General features: G+C 40.4%; 1 protein-coding gene across 1 annotated transcript; it reads right to left on the bottom strand.

Annotated features, from left to right (window-relative positions):
- Nucleotides 1-213: 213 nt before the first annotated feature.
- Nucleotides 214-19,033, bottom strand: LOC128011917 (uncharacterized). The gene is made up of 7 exons (XM_052594714.1): nucleotides 18,465-19,033; nucleotides 17,886-18,062; nucleotides 17,353-17,529; nucleotides 16,840-17,241; nucleotides 16,458-16,731; nucleotides 620-888; nucleotides 214-515 (listed from the first exon to the last, which is right to left on the bottom strand). The coding sequence occupies exons 1-7, from the start codon at nucleotides 18,829-18,831 to the stop codon at nucleotides 289-291; spliced, it is 1,893 nt and encodes a 630-aa protein (XP_052450674.1). The 5' UTR covers nucleotides 18,832-19,033; the 3' UTR covers nucleotides 214-288.
- Nucleotides 19,034-20,106: the final 1,073 nt, after the last annotated feature.

Genomic DNA, 20,106 nt, shown 5'->3' with positions numbered 1-20,106 from the left:
CCAGAAAGTTTTTGCACTTTTTTGGAAGGAGGCCATATATGTTTATGGTTTTACAAAAGCAACAAATCTGCAAGTACAGTATTTTGGCATATAATGGGTATTGTGTTTTAATAAATTGTTAATACTAAGAATAAACAAACAAAATCCTGGGTACTGCTTCTAAATGAAATTCTAAATTAAACACATACCAAAGTAGAAATCAGGAACACCAAAAACAATTATTCACAAAATTGTATTCAAATTCATGTGCAAATAGTCTAAGTATTAGTAATTATTAAATAGTCTGTGCTATGTTTTTAGTAGCACTTTGCTGCCTGGTTGTTTTCGCTGCTCCACAAGTTCAGCATTGAGGGACATCAGCTGCGTCAGGAAGCTCATGGAGGGCTTGGTGTGTCGCACCTTTATAACCTGATCGATGGCTTCCTCCACCATCATGTCATGATGGATCACCAGATACGCCAGCAAAAGTGTAGGGGAGTGGCTGACACCATCACAGCAGTGAATTAACACCTTATCTGTGGAAATAAAAACAGAAACAGTCAAAAAAAAAAAAAAAAAAACGAACACCTAAAATTCCTTAAAAATTGGTCACTGCAGAACACTTGATAAAAGATCTTACTGTCTGGGTTCCTCAGGGCCTTGTGAATGAATTTGGCAGCTGGTAAAAAGTACCTGCCCATGTTCAAGCCATCTCTGTGTGTTGTAGGCAAGCCACGATATTTTATGTTCATGCCTCTGTAATATTTCTTCCCTGTATTAATCTTTCCATTCATGTCTTTCACTTTTGGCATTCCCATCAAGACCCTCAGCTTCTTCTTCACTGCTGCTGCGTTTAAGATGTGGGTAATACCCATCTCTTTGAGTTTGGTTCGGTCTCTTGCGGTCTCTCTGCACAAGAACACAACAATCTAGATTAGTCTTTCAGTAAAGAGGTAGAAATACAGTTGTGTTTGCTTCCATGCTCCTGCGTTACTTTATTGCTTTATCACATGGTTTATATTAGTCTTTAAGAGTTCCAGACTTACTCATTTCCCAAGAAGATGTTGGGCCAGACCTCAGTGACAGGTGTCTCAGATGGTGTATGTTCCTCCAAACGTTTTTTCAGCTGAGAAATATTTTGAGGAATATAATTCTCTAAGACTGAAAGCTCTGTCACAAGAGGTTCTTGCTCGGGAACGCTTGCTTCTGGGATACACGGAGGCTCTGGAACAGCTGGATCCTTCTGAGGCTGTGCTGAGATCCCAAAAAGCTTTTTGAAGAACATACTCATTTTATTGATCTTCCTCACTTTGACATATTCTGAAAAAGAAGAAGACAATCTGTTATTAGAAACATATTTAACAACAAATAAAACATTTATCTTTTGTCTGACTTGAAGGACATTCTGTTTGCATGCCATTGTAATATTGAAACTCAAATGCTCTGTTCACATTCACCTGTTGGGATGTCCTCCTCAGGGGTTTCAGGAGAAACAGCAGTGTCTCCCTGATCGTTCCCACTGCTGCTCCCTAACACTTCCGCTGAAGGCCCTTCTGGATCGGTCAGGTCTTCAGACACCATCATTTGGCTCCTCGGCTCTGAGGTGGCATCACTGATGTCAACCACCAAACATTCTGGGGATGCAGGTTCCGTTCCAGAACTGTTCAGGATAGACCATTCCTCAGGATCCAGTCCAGGTTCCATAAGCTCAGATGTTGAGGACAAAGGTTCAGATTTTGGTCCAAGAACACTTGCATCTGGGACACAAAGTGACTCTGAAACATCTGGATCTGGCTGTTCTGAGATCTCAAAACGCTTTTGGAAGAACGCACTAATTGTCTTCCTCACTTTGGCATATTCTAAAAAATTAAAGAAAACAATATGTTATTAGAGACATCTCTAATAGAAAGCTGCTTGGTTTGAAATGTTTGAAAGGGTTCAGCACGTACATGTACTCTGTTGATATTTACCTATTGCGATGTCCTCGTGACAGATATCAAAAGAAGCAACCATGCCACCCTGACCGATCTCACTGCTGCTTCCTACACCTTTACACAGGACCTCGGAAACAGCCAGATCAGTTTTGGGCTTTGCTGAGTTCCCAGTCCGGAAGAACTCACTAATGGTCCTCCTCACTTTGGCAAAGTCTGTAAAATAAAAAATTATTGGAAACATCACTAACCACAGATTAATCATTGATAAAGTGTGGTCCCATTTACTGTTGCTCGGCAAAATTGGGTGAGCCAAAAAAAATATCCAATAGAAAGCTGCTTGTTTTGAAACAGGTTCAACACGCGTTTGTACCAAACAAATGCAGTGGGGTTTTTTAACCACTGCACATGTAGACAATCTGTGTGTGGAATGTAATTTGTGTGAGCTGTGCTTACAATGAACCATTTTTGTTGTGACAGCACCTTTAGTCCAACAATTTATTGTTATAATTTTTTTTTTTTTTTTACAACTCAATATAATTTTGCATTTCAATGTCTTTGCAGATATTTACCTATTGGGATGTCCTCCTCTGAGACTTCAGATGAAGCATCCATGTCTCCCTGACCGATCTCACTGCTGCTTCCTGCCTCCTCACACAGCGACTCGGAAACAGCCGGATCAGTCTTAGACTGTGATGAGATCCCAGTTCGGAAGAACTCACTCATTGTCTTTCTCACTTTGGCAAATTCTGTAATAGAAGAGCAATATGCTATTAGAAACACTTCTAACCATTGATTAAAACATGAATAATTAACATGCGGTCACAGTTATTGTTGCTCGCCAAAATCAACATTTCCAATGCAGGTTTAGCTCATTTTTCCAGTTGATCACTGGAATTTCCCATTTACAACAAAGACATGCAGCAGAAAGTGTTCTTGAGCAGTACTGATTTAATAATAAGCTATTTTATGTTGTTTTCGCCCTGCTGTAACGAAAACATATTTAACCATAACATCTTCTGTGTCCACAATGGACCTTTTTATTGCCAGTGAAATTTTGCTCTATATAAAATACAAGTGCACATTTCGTCTGACATTCTTATTTGGACCTCATTGCAATGTTGCATTTCAACTGCTCTGTTGACATTTACCTGTTGGGATGTTCTCCTCAGAAGTTTCAGGAGAAACATCCATGCCTTCCTGATCAGTCTCACTGATGCTTCCCTCCACTTTTGTGGAAGGCCCCAGTGGATCGGTCAGTTCTTCAAACACCAGCAATACAGACTCTGAGATAGCATCGTTGATGTCAGCTTCCAGCTGCACATCTTTCTCCTCACAGGAGACTTCTTCCAGCTGCACATGTATGTTTTCTCGTTTATAGCAACTGAAATGGTCATAGATGGCACTGGTGATCTCTGACTCCACATCTTTGTCATCTGATGCCCAGAAACTATCAGTGCAGTAGAAGACGCCATTGACATAAACCTCCACAAGCACTTCTCTCAGTTCTGAAGACATGGTATCTGGTGTTTTGGATCTGATACTGTCAGTTCAAACGTTATCTGTTAATGTCAGATGTAGAGTTGTCAAATTGTATTTGAAACACACTGTGAGTACAGACTGAACCTATAAACTGTAATTATAAACACGCCGACTATAGACTCTTTCTGCATGGACAGTGTTTGAACGATCTGTTTTGGTAGACTTTCACTCAGACTCGCGTTTCTGCTCAGAAAACCATCAAAGTGAAGAGATTCTGTTAGTGACGTCATAAAAGTTACGAGTCTTTGCCGTTCCACTGTTGCCATAGAAACAGTAGCTTTCGATCACAGTCACGTGGGCGATATAATAGCGATATCGTTTCTGTCGCGACTATTTGCAAATTATGTTTTAAAATATGCACATGCACTTTTATTCGTGTAATTAATGTCGAATGTGCGTTTCGTAGTGAGTCAGGATTTGCAAAATGACCATATTTGAGAAAAAAAGAGTAGTTTGCATGCATCACAGGATAGGATTACAGGATTACTGTCGGCCGTTAAACATTTTCTATGCTAAAATATTCGTCAAATATTCAATGTTTATCGCTCCTTCCAGTTCCTCACTCTTTCAACAAAACTGACGCTTCTGGATTCTGTTCTGTTCTGTGATTTGACTGGCTCTGAGTCATTTATAATCGATGAGCGCTGTGACATTCGATAATAATCTCAAATCAGTTATTTTGTTCTCACGTTACATTACTGTTTTGAAAATAGAAATAAAGAATATTAGTATGAATCCTTCACATTGAAAGTACTTTCAGTCTATGAAGATTTTCTACCTTTATCAAAAACATTATCATAACTTTAAAAGGGTATAGCACTTTTACCACTACAATGCTCAACACGTTCATTGTATAGGATTTATTTATTCGTATTGTTTATTTATGAAGCTGTTTCATTGCAGTATTTTACACAAATATACTAAGTACAAAATTATTTTTGAAGCTGTAAATAAAACAAATTCGATTTCAGTCGTAATACTTCAACATTTCACGTTCAATTCAATGTATTATTAATAATAATTATATATATATATATATGTGTGTGTGTGTGTGTGTGTGTGTGTGTAAAATGAGCACATATATTTAAATAAAGTATTATATTTTATATGATTTATGTATACCGATACACATACAGTTCAATATCTATGTCTCGTAACTTTGAACGCTCATCTGATTTCAGTTGTGTTTTTGTTTATTTTGGTGACATATTAAATAAAGTCTTCCCATCTGCCTGCACCTGAGTCTTGACCTCTTGCGATCCGTGACACTACGTCCTTAATAACATTGGATGAAAAGTTTAGAGCCCTACTGATGATTGTGTCCACCTTTGTGTGTGGGTCCATGTACATGCTGAATCGACATGTAAAAAAAAGCCTCAAGTCCAAATATTCATTTATCACCAATTAACTGTTTGCCAAACACTTCCTGCTTCGATTTCCAGATCTGAATTAAAAAAAATCTCAAACATGCTCCGAAATACCGATCTGAATCAACCGAGTCGCGAACAGGCTCCGAAGTGCCGATCTGAATCAACCGAGTCGCGAACAGGCTCCGAAGTGCCGATCTGAATCAACCGAGTCGCGAACAGGCTCCGAAGTGCCGATCAGAATCAACCGAGTCGCCATAAGGCTTCGAATTGCCGATCTGAATCAACCGAGTCGCGAACAGGCTCCGAAGTGCCGATCTGAATCAACCGAGTCGCGAACAGGCTCCGAAGTGCCGATCTGAATCAACCGAGTCGCGAACAGGCTCCGAAATCCCGATCTGAATCAACCGAGTCGCGCACAGGCTCCGAATTGCCGATCTGAAAACTTCGACCAAAGAATGTAAAAAATAACTCTATTTCTCTAATAACTCTAACAGCTCTACAACTCTATGAAAGACTCAGATCACGTATCTAAAAATAAATCGCTATAGTAAAAGAGAAATAATAAGAGGAGTGAAGTTTCTGACGCACTGCTGCGTGTCTCCACCCCTCACACGCGCGTTTACAGCACTAAATTAATCATCTTTGCTAATTATTATACATTTACTTCATTGTCAGCTTCAGCTACTTCATTTATTATTGTTCAATAAACTGTTTGAAACAAAAAAAGGTTGTATTTCTGTAATAATTCTAAATTATCAAAATAAAATATATAAAATATCAGCATCATTCCTCCAGTCTTCAGTGTGACATGATCTTTAGAAATCATTAAAATATGATGATTTATTATTAGAACTATTAATAGTTGTGCTACCAAATTGTTTAATTTAGGATTTATAGCTGGATCGATCTGCACTGACCGCTACAGTATTCTTGTCAGAGAACTCAGAGTCTTGTCTCAATGATAGCCTTTTAATGATTGCTCTGGCATCAATATAGAAGGACATGTACAAGGTTTTCTAGAACAACAAAATAAAAATAATAATTAGCAGATGTTACATAAATGTTACATAAATGATAATGTTACATAAATTATATAAATAATAAACAACATAAAGTATCTTCTACTTATACAAATCACAGTGATCGATCGCTACTTTTAACTTCAAATGATTGACAGCATATAATACAGCGCGTATTTCACATGCGGTAAATACGTCACGTTAATATACATGAATAAACTTAGAAACAGTATCTGCAACAACTATACTTGCAGTATAACATTAATATTCAAATAACAGTGGACTTACTTGTCCGTTACTCATATAATGTCCTTTTAATGCGAGCAATCCAGAGAACTTCCCGATCAGATCGGCTGATGCAACTCTCTGGCATTACGCTTATTCTCAGTCTATTAATCAGCGTAGGATCCGCAACTGTGCCGGTTGTGCACTATACCATTACGGGCAGCGCCAATTCTGTATGCATCTTTGTCACTACGCAAAACATGGAGAATTCGGAACAGCCGCCCCCATATTTGAGTAGCAAATATGTCAATTAGTGGAATTCTTTATGTTTGCAGATTTTCCATATTATCTGGTAGTCCTGGAAGAGGGACAAGACGGGCTACAGGTCGTGTGTAAATTTTATCCCGTACTTGAATTTCAACAGTTCGAATGCAACCATCTCTGCTTGGAATGAGTTTCACCACACGACCTACAGGCCATTGGGCTCGTGGTAGGTTGTGGTCAATTATCAGCACCACTGTATCCAGGGTAATGGGTTCAGTTGGTTGCTGCCATTTGTAGCGGGACTGAAGGGTTGGCAGGTAATCTCGTAGGTAACAGATCCAAAACTGATCTATTAAGTTCTGACAATGCCGCCACCTACGGCGTCCTATGGTTTCCGAAGCATAGACTGCTTGTGGCAAAGAAGCGTCTCGGCGCCCCATGAGAAGCATATTTGGTGTTATAGGGTCGGGATTAGCCACGTCAGCAGAAACGTATCCAAGAGGCTTAGAATTAAGAATTCCTTCCACTTCAATTAGGATGGTGTGAAGTACGTCTTCTGACAGTGATTGAGTTCCCACGGCAACCTGGAGTGCACTCTTGATGGAACGAATCTCCCGCTCCCATGCTCCTCCGAAGTGTGGTGCATTCGGAGGATTGAATTTGAAATCGATCTGGTAATCTACTAGTTGTTGTTGAAGCTGCGGTTCCAGTTCCTTAAAAGCTGTTCGGAGTTCCCTGTCAGCTCCTTTGAAATTTGTGCCTTGATCGGAAATTATTTCTGCTGGTTTGCCTCGCCGTGCAATGAACCTACGGAGGGCTAGTAAGAAGGCATCCGTATCCAGTGAATTAAGGAGATCCAAATGAATGGCACGTGTCGTCAGGCATTTAAAAATCACTCCCCACCGTTTCTCATTTCGTCTGCCTATCTTAGTCATAAATGGCCCGAAACAGTCAACTCCTGTTGAGAAGAAAGGTGGACAGAAGATGCGGAGGCGAGCTGTTGGCAAATCTGCCATTTGAGGAACTTTAGGCTGTGCTCTCCATCTTTGACAATCTGGGCAGTGAAGTTGGTACCTTTTAATGACTTGTCGACCTCTCAAGATCCAATATTGTCTTCTGATTTCTGCAAATAATCTTTCAGAGCCAGCATGTAGCAGCCGTTCATCATAGTCTTTAATAAGAAGCATGGTAATGGGATGACGAGGGTCTAGGACAATGGGATGGATATCAAGGTCACTGACCTGCTGTAACTGCCTTAGCCTCCCACCTACTCTGATGAGGTCTGTTGTCAGGTCCAGCTCTGGTGCTAGATTTCTGAGTTTGCTGCTAATGTGAACTGGCCGGCCTGCTCTTAAAGAAACGAGCTCTTCTGAAAAACTTTGTGCTTGGCAGGCTCGTAGGAGATAAGCTTCTGCTTCACGGTAACTGTTAATCAATTGAGTCTGGTTTGGCTCTGCCGCCCCGTGACATTGCTGACGTACAGCCTCGACCAAATCTTTCCATGAATCAAACTGGTTTGCATCTGGAATATTCTGTGGTACTGATGCAAAACTGCAGAATGTCAGACCTTTCAATTCAATGGACTTAGATGGCTGAGTCATGTGTGGTCTCTTAGGCCATTTATCTGGAGCTTGCCAAAGGAAAGGTGGCCCTTTACTCCATCTGCTGGGGGAAGTAAGCTCTATAAGGGTTTTGCCTCGTGTCAAGTCGTCAGCTGGGTTATTAAGTGAGTCGACATAACGCCATGATCGCTGATCTGTCAGTTCCTGTATTTCTGATACACGAGTGCCGACAAATACCTTGAACCGGCATGACTCCGACTGTAGCCATTCTAGGACAGTTGTAGAATCTGTCCATAATGTGGTCTGTTGTAAGTAGGATGACAGTTCTGTCTGGATTAATTTTGCCAGCTGTGCTCCGGCCAGCGCTGCGCACAACTCTAACCGTGGCATGGTCTGTTGACGTTTAGGGGCCACTTTTGACCTGGCCATAATAAATGAGACATTGGTGAGGCCCTCATGAATTGTAGAGAGGTATGCTACCGCTCCATAAGCCCTTTCTGATGCATCACAGAAAACATGGAGGTGATGGTCAAGTCCAGGCTTATCCATTGCTTCAGGAACATAACAACGTGGGACTGAAACTGTACCGATGTGGGGTAATTCACTCTCCCAGACATTCCAAGATTCACGCAGATTTGCAGGGAGGTCTGGGTCATCCCAGTCTCTTTTCTTTGACCATAGCTGCTGTATGAGAATCTTAGCTCTGGTTGTATAAGGCGTAATAAAACCCAAAGGGTCATACTGACTCGCTAGAATTTTGTAAACTGTACGCATTGTCAATGCTGAATGCTCGATAGGTCGGTATCTGTAACCCAGTGTGTCAGTTCCACAGTTCCAACAGAGTCCTAATGTGGGTTCTTGAAGGTCACACCGATCATGTTTCAGCCACAATTCCATGTCCTTGGATCTAGAATCAGATGGTAAGTGTGCCACTACTGATGACTGGTTGCTCGTCCACTGCCTAATTTCAAATCCACCATCCGCCATTATTTCCCGCAAGTCATCCACCCTAGTCTTGGCTGCTGCAGCAGTAGGTAGACTCTCCAGACAATTATCAACGTAGAAACTGGATTCAACAGTCTGAATGAGGTCGGAAGTACTGCGTGGGTGTTCTTTGATGTGCTTCTGCAGTGCATAAATAGCACAGCAGGGACTACTGGTTGTCCCGAACGGCAGTACCTGCCATTCGTATACTTGCGGAGGAATCTCTCGTTGCAAATCACGCCAAAGGAATCTCAGTAAGGGTCTGTCTTCGGGTAACAGGCGAACCTGGTGAAACATACCCTTGATGTCTCCACTGATTGCAACACTGTGCTTTCGAAATCGCAGTAGGACCCCAAGGAGGGATGGTCCCAGGTTTGGTCCTGGCAGAAGCTGCTCATTGAGAGATGTATCCTTGTATACGAATGAACAATTGAACACTAAACGTGCCTTTCCATTATGGTAGACAAGGTGATGTGGCAGATACCATGACTCCTCGGATTCATTAGCTTCTTTAGCTGTGATCTCTTTTACATAACCTGCTTGAATAAGTCTGTTCATCTCACCTCGATAGGCGGTTGCTTTCTCTGGTTGATCTTTGAGTCTCTTTTCGGTACTGCGGAGATTGGCAAGCACAGATTCATGAGGAGCATTCAGCTTGGGGGAATTGTCAGTTCTTAATAAGGGAGTGGCATAGCGTTGAATTCCATCGACTAGCACCCTACAGGTTTTGCTGTCTAGGGTCTTGATAGACTCTTGGTCCTGTTTTGAACGAGTCAACAGCTTTTCACTGCGGTAAGGTAAAGAATCCAGCTGCCACAGTCGCTCAACATCTCTATAGAGGGTATCAGAGGCTGTTGATGTGGTGATAAAAAGACTCTGATGGGTGTAATTTGCACGATTTTTAAGACCTTCAGGGCCTTGAAGAGCCCAGCCTAGTTTTGTACAGACTGCAACTGGTCCATCCTGAGTACCTACATGAACTGTTTTCACCGCAGTGATCAGGGGGCTATTATCTGAGCCAATCAGCAACAAGGGCTGAGCATTCTTGAATGACTGCAGTGGAATATCTCTCAAGTGGGCATATCGTCGTTGTAGAGCTTTAACTGGGTAGCTCTGTTCCACTAGATCTAATCCATCTGCACTGAATGCATTATGAATTCTGTACCTGACTCCTGGATTAGCTCTGGAGGATACATCAAAGGTTACAACTGAGCCAGCTAGGAATGTGACATCAGGACGGATAGTGCGTAAGGCTAGGGTTTCCTCTTTCCCTTCCAGATGAAGCTGTCGAGCTGCAGCAGGTAAAAGCATGGTACGTTCAGCCCCATCATCTAATATTGCAAAGGTTGCCATTGTTCTGTCTTTATTATGTAGAAACAAAGGTACAACTTTCAGTAGTACACGGCCTGAGGGACTAGAAGGTGTGAGGTAGATCCTACTATTTAATGCACTGGTGGACTTAACCTTGGCTCGCTGTTCAGCGATTCCATGAAGGACTTGGAGATGTATCTCCCCACAGATTCCACATGGTTTCTTTAGGTTACAGTCCTCTGGGCAGTGGGAACGGCCACATTTCCAGCATCGTTTTCCTTCTGCTATCCATTGCATGAGGTTTTCTGCAGATTGCTCCTTTATTTCAGCACACTGGGTTATGTAATGCTCTTTGCTGTAACAGAAAAGACAATGGAGTTTGGATTTCTTCCATTGAGAGGGCTGAGGTACCGACCTAGGTGTCTTGACAATTTGAGGCTCTGTGCCATGATAGACTGAAGCACCCTGTCTTTTTGATTGTGTTGAAGCCCTTCCTTGAAGTGAGTAGGAGGATTTCTCTTTCTGATAACGTTCAACTAGTCTACTGGATAGACGCTGTTGTTGAGCTTTACCCTGCAGCCAACCAGAGAAGTCCTGAAGATTGTATGGATTGAGACTGGCAACGTTCAGCTTGCCTTGTAGCTGTAGGAACTCAATGAAGTTGTCTCTGAGATACTTGGGAAGTTTGCTGAGGAGCCTGTCTACATGGGAACAACAGCTGAGTTCAATGCCTCTTGGGCCTTCCAGGGACAGCAACATACTAACAAGAAGGTGAACCCTCAGAGCAAATGACTGAAAACTACTAGCATCGCCGACTCTCACATCTGAAGTGTTGAGTATGGCTGCTATTTCGCTCTGTGCTAATTGATGTGGTTGTCCATAATGCAACTGTAGAGCCTGCATTGCTGCTGTATATGGCCGAGCTTCATGTCGACAAGACTGTCCAATCATTTGAGCTTCTGGAAGCTTCAGATGTTCAAGCAGCACATGGTATTTGTATTTTTCTGACAGCTCAGGGTGAGAGTCTAGTAGATTATCCAAAGCTAGTTTCAGATTGGCGAAATCTCTTTCACTGTCTATAGCAAAATCTGGTATGGAAGGTTTTGGTGCTCCATATAAATTAATGGCGGGTGGAGGAACAGCCTGATAATTGCTATACTGTGGCCAAGTTACTTGTTGTGCTGGGTACTGATCTCTGTGTGTATCAGGATAATTGGGCTGACAGTCAGTATAAACCGAAGGTACAGCGTGTTGCATCGAATGTAATCCAGTTGGAGGATTAGTAGCCCATTGCTGCTTGGACCAAAAGGGGGCACCCTCAACTCCTAAGCACCTTCTAAGTTCAGGAGGTGACTTATTTTCATATTGCTTTTGTTGGAGTAACTGTCCTTGTAGAGCAGTATCAGGAGCTGTAGGGAATTGTGGAGAAACCAAGCATGATAATGGAACTGAGTGGATTGAACTCATTTCCTTCAGTGGAAGTGTTTGCTGGGCAGACTGAGCTCTTATGGCACTATGGACCACGTTCTGCATGAGTGGAACATATGAAATCAGAGGTGATTCGGTTCTCATTTGTTTAGGGCTCATTATATCAGGCTGAGATTCTGGAAAGTCAACTGGTGTCTTTGTGATGTGTGGAGCAGTCGAGGAAATGTTGTGATCAGATTCAGGGGAAAGTACTCCCTTCTGAGATGCTATATCAACTTCTTGGAGTGAGAGGTTGTCTGCTTCTTCCTCCAGTAGGAAAGCATTAATGCGTTTCAACATATCCTGTCGACGCTGCTGCCTTTTCTCATAAAGAGACAGTCTACTTGTAAGATGTGCAATCTCAGCTGACTCCTCCCTTTCAGCTGCAGAGATGTTCTCCATTAATTCTCTGAGGGACATTTTATCCTTTGATTGTACCTGCTCTATTTGTCGTACTGGTGTAGACATACTCGGTGAGAATGCTTTTTCCACTGCAGAAGGCTCTGGCTGTGTTTCTAGTGAGCATGGTGGGAGACTAGTTGACCTTGGAAAATTATAGTCCACAACATAGTCGTCCAGGTGCTTAGGAAGTTTACTCTGTCTCACTGGTCTCCCAGCTAACTGATTTAGACTGGACAGGTTATCATCAGGCAACGACATATCTGCAGTAGTCAGCATCCGGCTCGAAGGACCATGTTTAATTTAGGATTTATAGCTGGATCGATCTGCACTGACCGCTACAGTATTCTTGTCAGAGAACTCAGAGTCTTGTCTCAATGATAGCCTTTTAATGATTGCTCTGGCATCAATATAGAAGGACATGTACAAGGTTTTCTAGAACAACAAAATAAAAATAATAATTAGCAGATGTTACATAAATGTTACATAAATGATAATGTTACATAAATTATATAAATAATAAACAACATAAAGTATCTTCTACTTATACAAATCACAGTGATCGATCGCTACTTTTAACTTCAAATGATTGACAGCATATAATACAGCGCGTATTTCACATGCGGTAAATACGTCACGTTAATATACATGAATAAACTTAGAAACAGTATCTGCAACAACTATACTTGCAGTATAACATTAATATTCAAATAACAGTGGACTTACTTGTCCGTTACTCATATAATGTCCTTTTAATGCGAGCAATCCAGAGAACTTCCCGATCAGATCGGCTGATGCAACTCTCTGGCATTACGCTTATTCTCAGTCTATTAATCAGCGTAGGATCCGCAACTGTGCCGGTTGTGCACTATACCATTACGGGCAGCGCCAATTCTGTATGCATCTTTGTCACTACGCAAAACATGGAGAATTCGGAACACAAATAATATTTTGGAATCTGCAATACTTTTTTCAGGATTCTTCGATGTATAATTTAATTTAACTTTTATTATTAGAATTATCAACAGTTTTGCTGATAAATATTATTTTGGAATCTGTGATACTTTTTTCAGGATTCTTTGATGAATAAAAAGTTAAAATGATTGTTATTATCAACCGAGTCGCGAACAGGATCCGAAGTGCCGATTTGAATCAACCGAGTCGCGAACAGGCTCCGAAGTTCCAATCTGAATCAACCGAGTCGCCATAAGGCTTCGAAGTGCCGATCTGAATCAACCGAGTCGCGAACAGGCTCCGAAGTGCCGATCTGAATCAACCGAGTCGCGAACAGGCTCCGAAGTGCCGATCTGAATTAACCGAGTCGCGAACAGGCTCCGAAGTGCCGGTCTGAATCAACCGAGTCGCGAACAGGCTCCGAAGTCCCCATCTGAATCAACCAAGTCGCGAACAGGCTCCGAAGTCCCGATCTGAATCAACCGAGTCGCGAAAAGGGATCGGAATTGCCGATCTGAAAACTTCGACCAAAGAATGTAAAAAATAACTCTATTTCTCTAATAACTCTAAGAACTCTACAACTCTATGAAAGACTCAGATCACGTATCTAAAAATAAATCGCTACAGTAAAAGAGAAATAATAAGAGGAGTGAAGTTTCCATTCTGCTGTGTTTGGTCCTAATGCGCGTCTGACGCTCCGCGGCGCGTCTCCGCCCCTCACACGCGCGTTTACAGCGCTAAATTAATCATCTTTGCTAATTATTATACATTTACTTCATTGTCAGCTTCAGGTACTTCATTTATTATTGTTCAATGAACTGTTTAAAACAAAAAAAAGGTTGTATTTCAGTAATAATTCTAAATTATCAAAATAAAAAAATATATAAAATAATGGTTTCTATTTTAATATCCTTTAAAATATAATCTAGTTCATCTGATCTTCACCAGTAAGAACAAAGTATTTTAAAGTTTGTGGTTTTACAGAACATCAGTTATGTATGAAATGATAATAAGGCCTGAAGTTAGGAAGAACATTTTAAGGAAAATATAATTATATTTTCATAATGATTTTTTCCTTCTCGAATCTTGTCTGGGGTGTAAAAACACCCCTGGCCAAACGGGTTGCATCTCTTCCCCTCTTTGATAATTACTGTAGTTACCATGTTCTGAACATCACATCCTTTCTTTTCTCCCCAGATGTAATCTATCTATCTATCTATCTATCTATCTATCTATATATATATATATATATATATATATATAGATATATAGGTGGTTGAATAAAAATATTTGGACATTATTTATAAAAATTACCTCAAGTTAGCACCAGCAAGCTTAGCTAGACATTTAGCATCAGCTACAATATTTTCTTATTTTCAGAACGGTTATGAATAAACATTCATGTCTGTCTAACGTTACTCGTCTAGTTAATCCAAAAATTTTAACGTTACTGTTGATAAATATAAAAACAGACGTGATGGAAGCATTTTAATAAAACTGTTAATATTACGGCAGCGGGGAATTTGGACATGCATGAGTTATTTTATTTAATCTGTGTTAGTTTAAGGTTATTTTATTTTATTTTTTAACCTAAAATACAGAGACGCTGATTGATGTGTCTGCATCGTCAGCACTCGAGCATTTCAGTGGGCTTAAACAGATCAATCTTTACAGCGGATTTAGTTCCCAAACAACTGACAATTTTGACCTACATATGATTTTCAGTTACAATAATTAATCCTAAATTTCGACATTACTAACTTACTTTTAGCAACATCAGACGCACGCGCGCTCACAAGATCTCCCGGTTCTTACTTCAGTAGACTCGCACTAAACGGTTCATTTGAATCAGTGAGTGGTCGACTCAGAACAGCTGCAATCGGATCGTTCTAATTTGTAATGTAGTGAAGTTAAAAGTACGATCTTATGCTTTGGAATGTAGTGAAATAAAAGTAAGTTACTCAAAATAAAACTACTCCAGTAGAGTATAGATACTTGAAAAATGTAGTACAGTAACGAAGTAAAGCTACTCCGTTACTGTCCACCACTAATCGATCTTTCAGTATAAAGAGCCTGAAAGTTTTTGCACTTTTTTGGAAGAAGGTCATATATGTTTATGGTTTTACAAAAGCAACAAATCTGCAAGTACAGTATTTTGGCATATAATGTATATCGTGGGGGGGGGTTTTATTCAAGAGACAGAAAAATCATAGGAGTTAGAACGTGCCTTGCAAACAATATCAAGTTATATGAATAATATTGGTGGAAATATGTATTAATATGATTTTGGATTGTATCAGAGTACTTGTTTATATCGCCATGATATTTTAATATTATTCATTGTTGTGCCTTATTTTATTAATATTCAGGTTTGATCAAATAAAATACCAGTTTAACCATTTTTTAAAAAAAAAATAAATCATACTTTTATTAAAGTAGTCATAAAAACAGCCTCAGGTGATAATCTACAATATATTCTCTTCTTCTTTTTTTTTTCTTTTTTTGTAAATATATTTATACTGAACAGAAATGCGTACTAATGGCTAGTCATGTTGTATTTTAACTGTAAATACTAAGAATAAACAAACATCCTGGGTACTGCTTCTAAATGAAATTCTAAATTAAACACATACCAAAGTAGAACTCAGGAACACCAAAAACAATTATTCACAAAATTGTATTCAAATTCATGTGCAAATAGTCTAAGTATTAGTAATTATTAAATAGTCTGTGCTATGTTTTTAGTAGCACTTTGCTGCCTGGTTGTTTTCGCTGCTCCACAAGTTCAGCATTGAGGGACATCAGCTGCGTCAGGAAGCTCATGGAGGGCTTGATGTGTCGCACCTTTATAACCTGATCGATGGCTTCCTCCACCATCATGTCATGATGGATCACCAGATATGCCAGCAAAAGTGTAGGTGAGTGGCTGACACCATCACTGCAGTGAATGAACACCTTATCTGTGGAAATAAAAACAGAAACAGTCTAAAAAAATTTCTTCCCTAAAAATTGGTCACTGCAGAACACTTGATAAAAGATCTTACTGTCTGGGTTCCTCAGGGCATTGTGGATGAATTTGGCAGCTGGTAAAAAGTACCTGCCCATGTTCAAGCCATCTCTGTGTGTTGTAGGCAAGCCACGATATTTTATGTTCATGCCTCTGTAATATTTCTTCCCTGTATTAATCTTTCCATTCAGGTCTTTCGCTTTTGGCATTCCCATCAAGACCCTCAACTTCTTCTTCACTGCTGCTGCGTTTAAGATGTGGGTAATACCCATCTCTTTGAGTTTGGTTCGGTCTCTTGCGGTCTCTCTGCACAAGAACACAACAATCTAGATTAGTCTTTCAGTAAAGAGGTAGAAATACAGTTGTGTTTGCTTCCATGCTCCTGCGTTACTTTATTGCTTTATCACATGGTTTATATTAGTCTTTAAGAGTTCCAGACTTACTCATTTCCCAAGAAGATGTTGGGCCAGACCTCAGTGACAGGTGTCTCAGATGGTGTATGTTCCTCCAAACGTTTTTTCAGCTGAGAAATATTTTGAGGAATATAATTCTCTAAGACTGAAAGCTCTGTCACAAGAGGTTCTTGCTCGGGAGCGCTTGCTTCTGGGATACACGGAGGCTCTGGAACAGCTGGATCCTTCTGAGGCTGTGCTGAGATCCCAAAAAGCTTTTTGAAGAACATACTCATTTTATTGATCTTCCTCACTTTGACATATTCTGAAAAAGAAGAAGACAATCTGTTATTAGAAACATACTTAACCACAATTTATACATTAATCCTTTGTCTGACTTAAACTCAAACTCAAATGCTCTGTTCACATTCACCTGTTGGGATGTCCTCCTCAGGGGTTTCAGGAGAAACAGCAGTGTCTCCCTGATCGTTCCCACTGCTGCTCCCTAACACTTCCGCTGAAGGCCCTTCTGGATCGGTCAGGTCTTCAGACACCATCATTTGGCTCCTCGGCTCTGAGGTGGCATCACTGATGTCAACCACCAAACATTCTGGGGATGCAGGTTCCGGTCCAGAACTGTTCAGGATAGACCATTCCTCAGGATCCAGTCCAGGTTCCATAAGCTCAGATGTTGAGGACAAAGGTTCAGATTTTGGTCCAAGAACACTTGCATCTGGGACACAAAGTGACTCTGAAACATCTGGATCTGGCTGTTCTGAGATCTCAAAACGCTTTTGGAAGAACGCACTAATTGTCTTCCTCACTTTGGCATATTCTAAAAAATTAAAGAAAACAATATGTTATTAGAGACATCTCTAATAGAAAGCTGCTTGGTTTGAAATGTTTGAAAGGGTTCAGCACGTACATGTACTCTGTTGATATTTACCTATTGCGATGTCCTCGTGACAGATATCAAAAGAAGCAACCATGCCACCCTGACCGATCTCACTGCTGCTTCCTACACCTTTACACAGGACCTCGGAAACAGCCAGATCAGTTTTGGGCTTTGCTGAGTTCCCAGTCCGGAAGAACTCACTAATGGTCCTCCTCACTTTGGCAAAGTCTGTAAAATAAAAAATTATTGGAAACATCACTAACCACAGATTAATCATTGATAAAGTGTGGTCCCATTTACTGTTGCTCGGCAAAATTGGGTGAGCCAAAAAAAAATATCCAATAGAAAGCTGCTTGTTTTGAAACAGGTTCAACACGCGTTTGTACCAAACAAATGCAGTGGGGTTTTTTAACCACTGCACATGTAGACAATCTGTGTGTGGAATGTAATTTGTGTGAGCTGTGCTTACAATGAACCATTTTTGTTGTGACAGCACCTTTAGTCCAACAATTTATTGTTATTATTATTATTTTTTTTTACAACTCAATATAATTTTGCATTTCAATGTCTTTGCAGATATTTACCTATTGGGATGTCCTCCTCAGAGACTTCAGATGAAGCATCCATGTCTCCCTGACCGATCTCACTGCTGCTTCCTGCCTCCTCACACAGCGACTCGGAAACAGCCGGATCAGTCTTAGACTGTGATGAGATCCCAGTTCGGAAGAACTCACTCATTGTCTTTCTCACTTTGGCAAATTCTGTAATAGAAGAGCAATATGCTATTAGAAACACTTCTAACCATTGATTAAAACATGAATAATTAACATGCGGTCACAGTTATTGTTGCTCGCCAAAATCAACATTTCCAATGCAGGTTTAGCTCATTTTTCCAGTTGATCACTGGAATTTCCCATTTACAACAAAGACATGCAGCAGAAAGTGTTCTTGAGCAGTACTGATTTAATAATAAGCTATTTTATGTTGTTTTCGCCCTGCTGTAACGAAAACATATTTAACCATAACATCTTCTGTGTGCACAATGGACCTTTTTATTGCCAGTGAAATTTTGCTCTATATAAAATACAAGTGCACATTTCGTCTGACATTCTTATTTGGACCTCATTGCAATGTTGCATTTCAACTGCTCTGTTGACATTTACCTGTTGGGATGTTCTCCTCAGAAGTTTCAGGAGAAACATCCATGCCTTCCTGATCAGTCTCACTGATGCTTCCCTCCACTTTTGTGGAAGGCCCCAGTGGATCGGTCAGTTCTTCAAACACCAGCAATACAGACTCTGAGATAGCATCGTTGATGTCAGCTTCCAGCTGCACATCTTTCTCCTCACAGGAGACTTCTTCCAGCTGCACATGTATGTTTTCTCGTTTATAGCAACTGAAATGGTCATAGATGGCACTGGTGATCTCTGACTCCACATCTTTGTCATCTGATGCCCAGAAACTATCAGTGCAGTAGAAGACGCCATTGACATAAACCTCCACAAGCACTTCTCTCAGTTCTGAAGACATGGTATCTGGTGTTTTGGATCTGATACTGTCAGTTCAAACGTTATCTGTTAATGTCAGATGTAGAGTTGTCAAATTGTATTTGAAACACACTGTGAGTACAGACTGAACCTATAAACTGTAATTATAAACACGCCGACTATAGACTCTTTCTGCATGGACAGTGTTTGAACGATCTGTTTTGGTAGACTTTCACTCAGACTCGCGTTTCTGCTCAGAAAACCATCAAAGTGAAGAGATTCTGTTAGTGACGTCATAAAAGTTACGAGTCTTTGCCGTTCCACTGTTGCCATAGAAACAGTAGCTTTCGATCACAGTCACGTGGGCGATATAATAGAGGTCGGGATCGTTGCGTCACGTCGCAATGCATTGTGGGAATCGCGGTACAGAAGTAGATGTACTGTGTAGTAGGCATTAGGTAACGTTGGTCATTTGGTCATTAATTTTGATTATTTTTTGGAAAATGGTTCAGTATTGCTGTATTGTGAACTGCTGTAATCGGTTTCATGATCGACAGGGCAAACGCCTCGTGAATCATATTAGTTTTCAACATTTTCCTACTTGGAAAAAAAACACAAGGTGTCTGAAATCACCAAGAGGCGTCAGATGGCTTGGGTCGCCACTGTACGGAGGGAAACCATCACCTTCGATAATATTATAATACATAGTTATGGTGAGACATGTTGTGTATGGTCTCTCTCTCACATACACACACACAAACTCAGACACAAACACATTACGTTTTCTCTAGTTTTTGGCCAGTAAGGGAGTCAGTTTAGTGTCTGTATTTTTTGTTTAAACATTTTCTTTTGACCCAATCCTGAACTTAATTTGCTTTTTGATATTTTTGTGCTGACTGTATTTAACAAATTTGAACAACTTGTTTAAAAAAAAAAAAAAAACTGGAACGAACTTCAAAATAGGAAGTTAAGCGTCTTGTTTTGGTGAATGGTGGGTTGTGTCTGAGGTGAATGTTCGTCAATATTATACCGGATTACAGAACTACCGGAGGAAAACAGTGGATTTTTGCAAGTATGATAGGTGAGTAATTACTCCTGAAGTGTAACAAACCCGCATAGACAAGCTTCATAGCTCGCAGAATCTGATAAGTGTGTGTGTGTGTGTGTGTGTGTCACCACTGATGCTTGGTTAATGTTAACATTTCCTTAGTGAAAAAGATTGTTTTCTCCACGTTTAATTTGCAGATCCATTTATGATCTGCAGGTGAGCCTCCAGTGACTTTTTAAAAAGTGAAAGTGACATTTTTAAATTGATCGG

The sequence above is a fragment of the Carassius gibelio genome, chromosome B23, assembly GCF_023724105.1.
Source record: "Carassius gibelio isolate Cgi1373 ecotype wild population from Czech Republic chromosome B23, carGib1.2-hapl.c, whole genome shotgun sequence".
Taxonomy (NCBI): Eukaryota; Metazoa; Chordata; class Actinopteri; order Cypriniformes; family Cyprinidae; genus Carassius; species Carassius gibelio.
Note: the sequence above shows the minus strand (reverse complement) of the source record. Positions and strands in the feature narration are given on the sequence as shown.

Bases quoted from the DNA above. Each gene is read 5' to 3' on its own strand.
- LOC128011917 (XM_052594714.1), bottom strand. From the start codon at position 18,831: ATGTCTTCAGAACTGAGAGAAGTGCTTGTGGAGGTTTATGTCAATGGC. The intron at 17,242-17,352 runs GTAAATATCAAC...TTAATTTTTTAG, and splicing joins TCACGAGGACATCGCAATAG to AATATGCCAAAGTGAGGAAG. The intron at 16,732-16,839 runs GTGAATGTGAAC...CTTCTTTTTCAG, and splicing joins TGAGGAGGACATCCCAACAG to AATATGTCAAAGTGAGGAAG.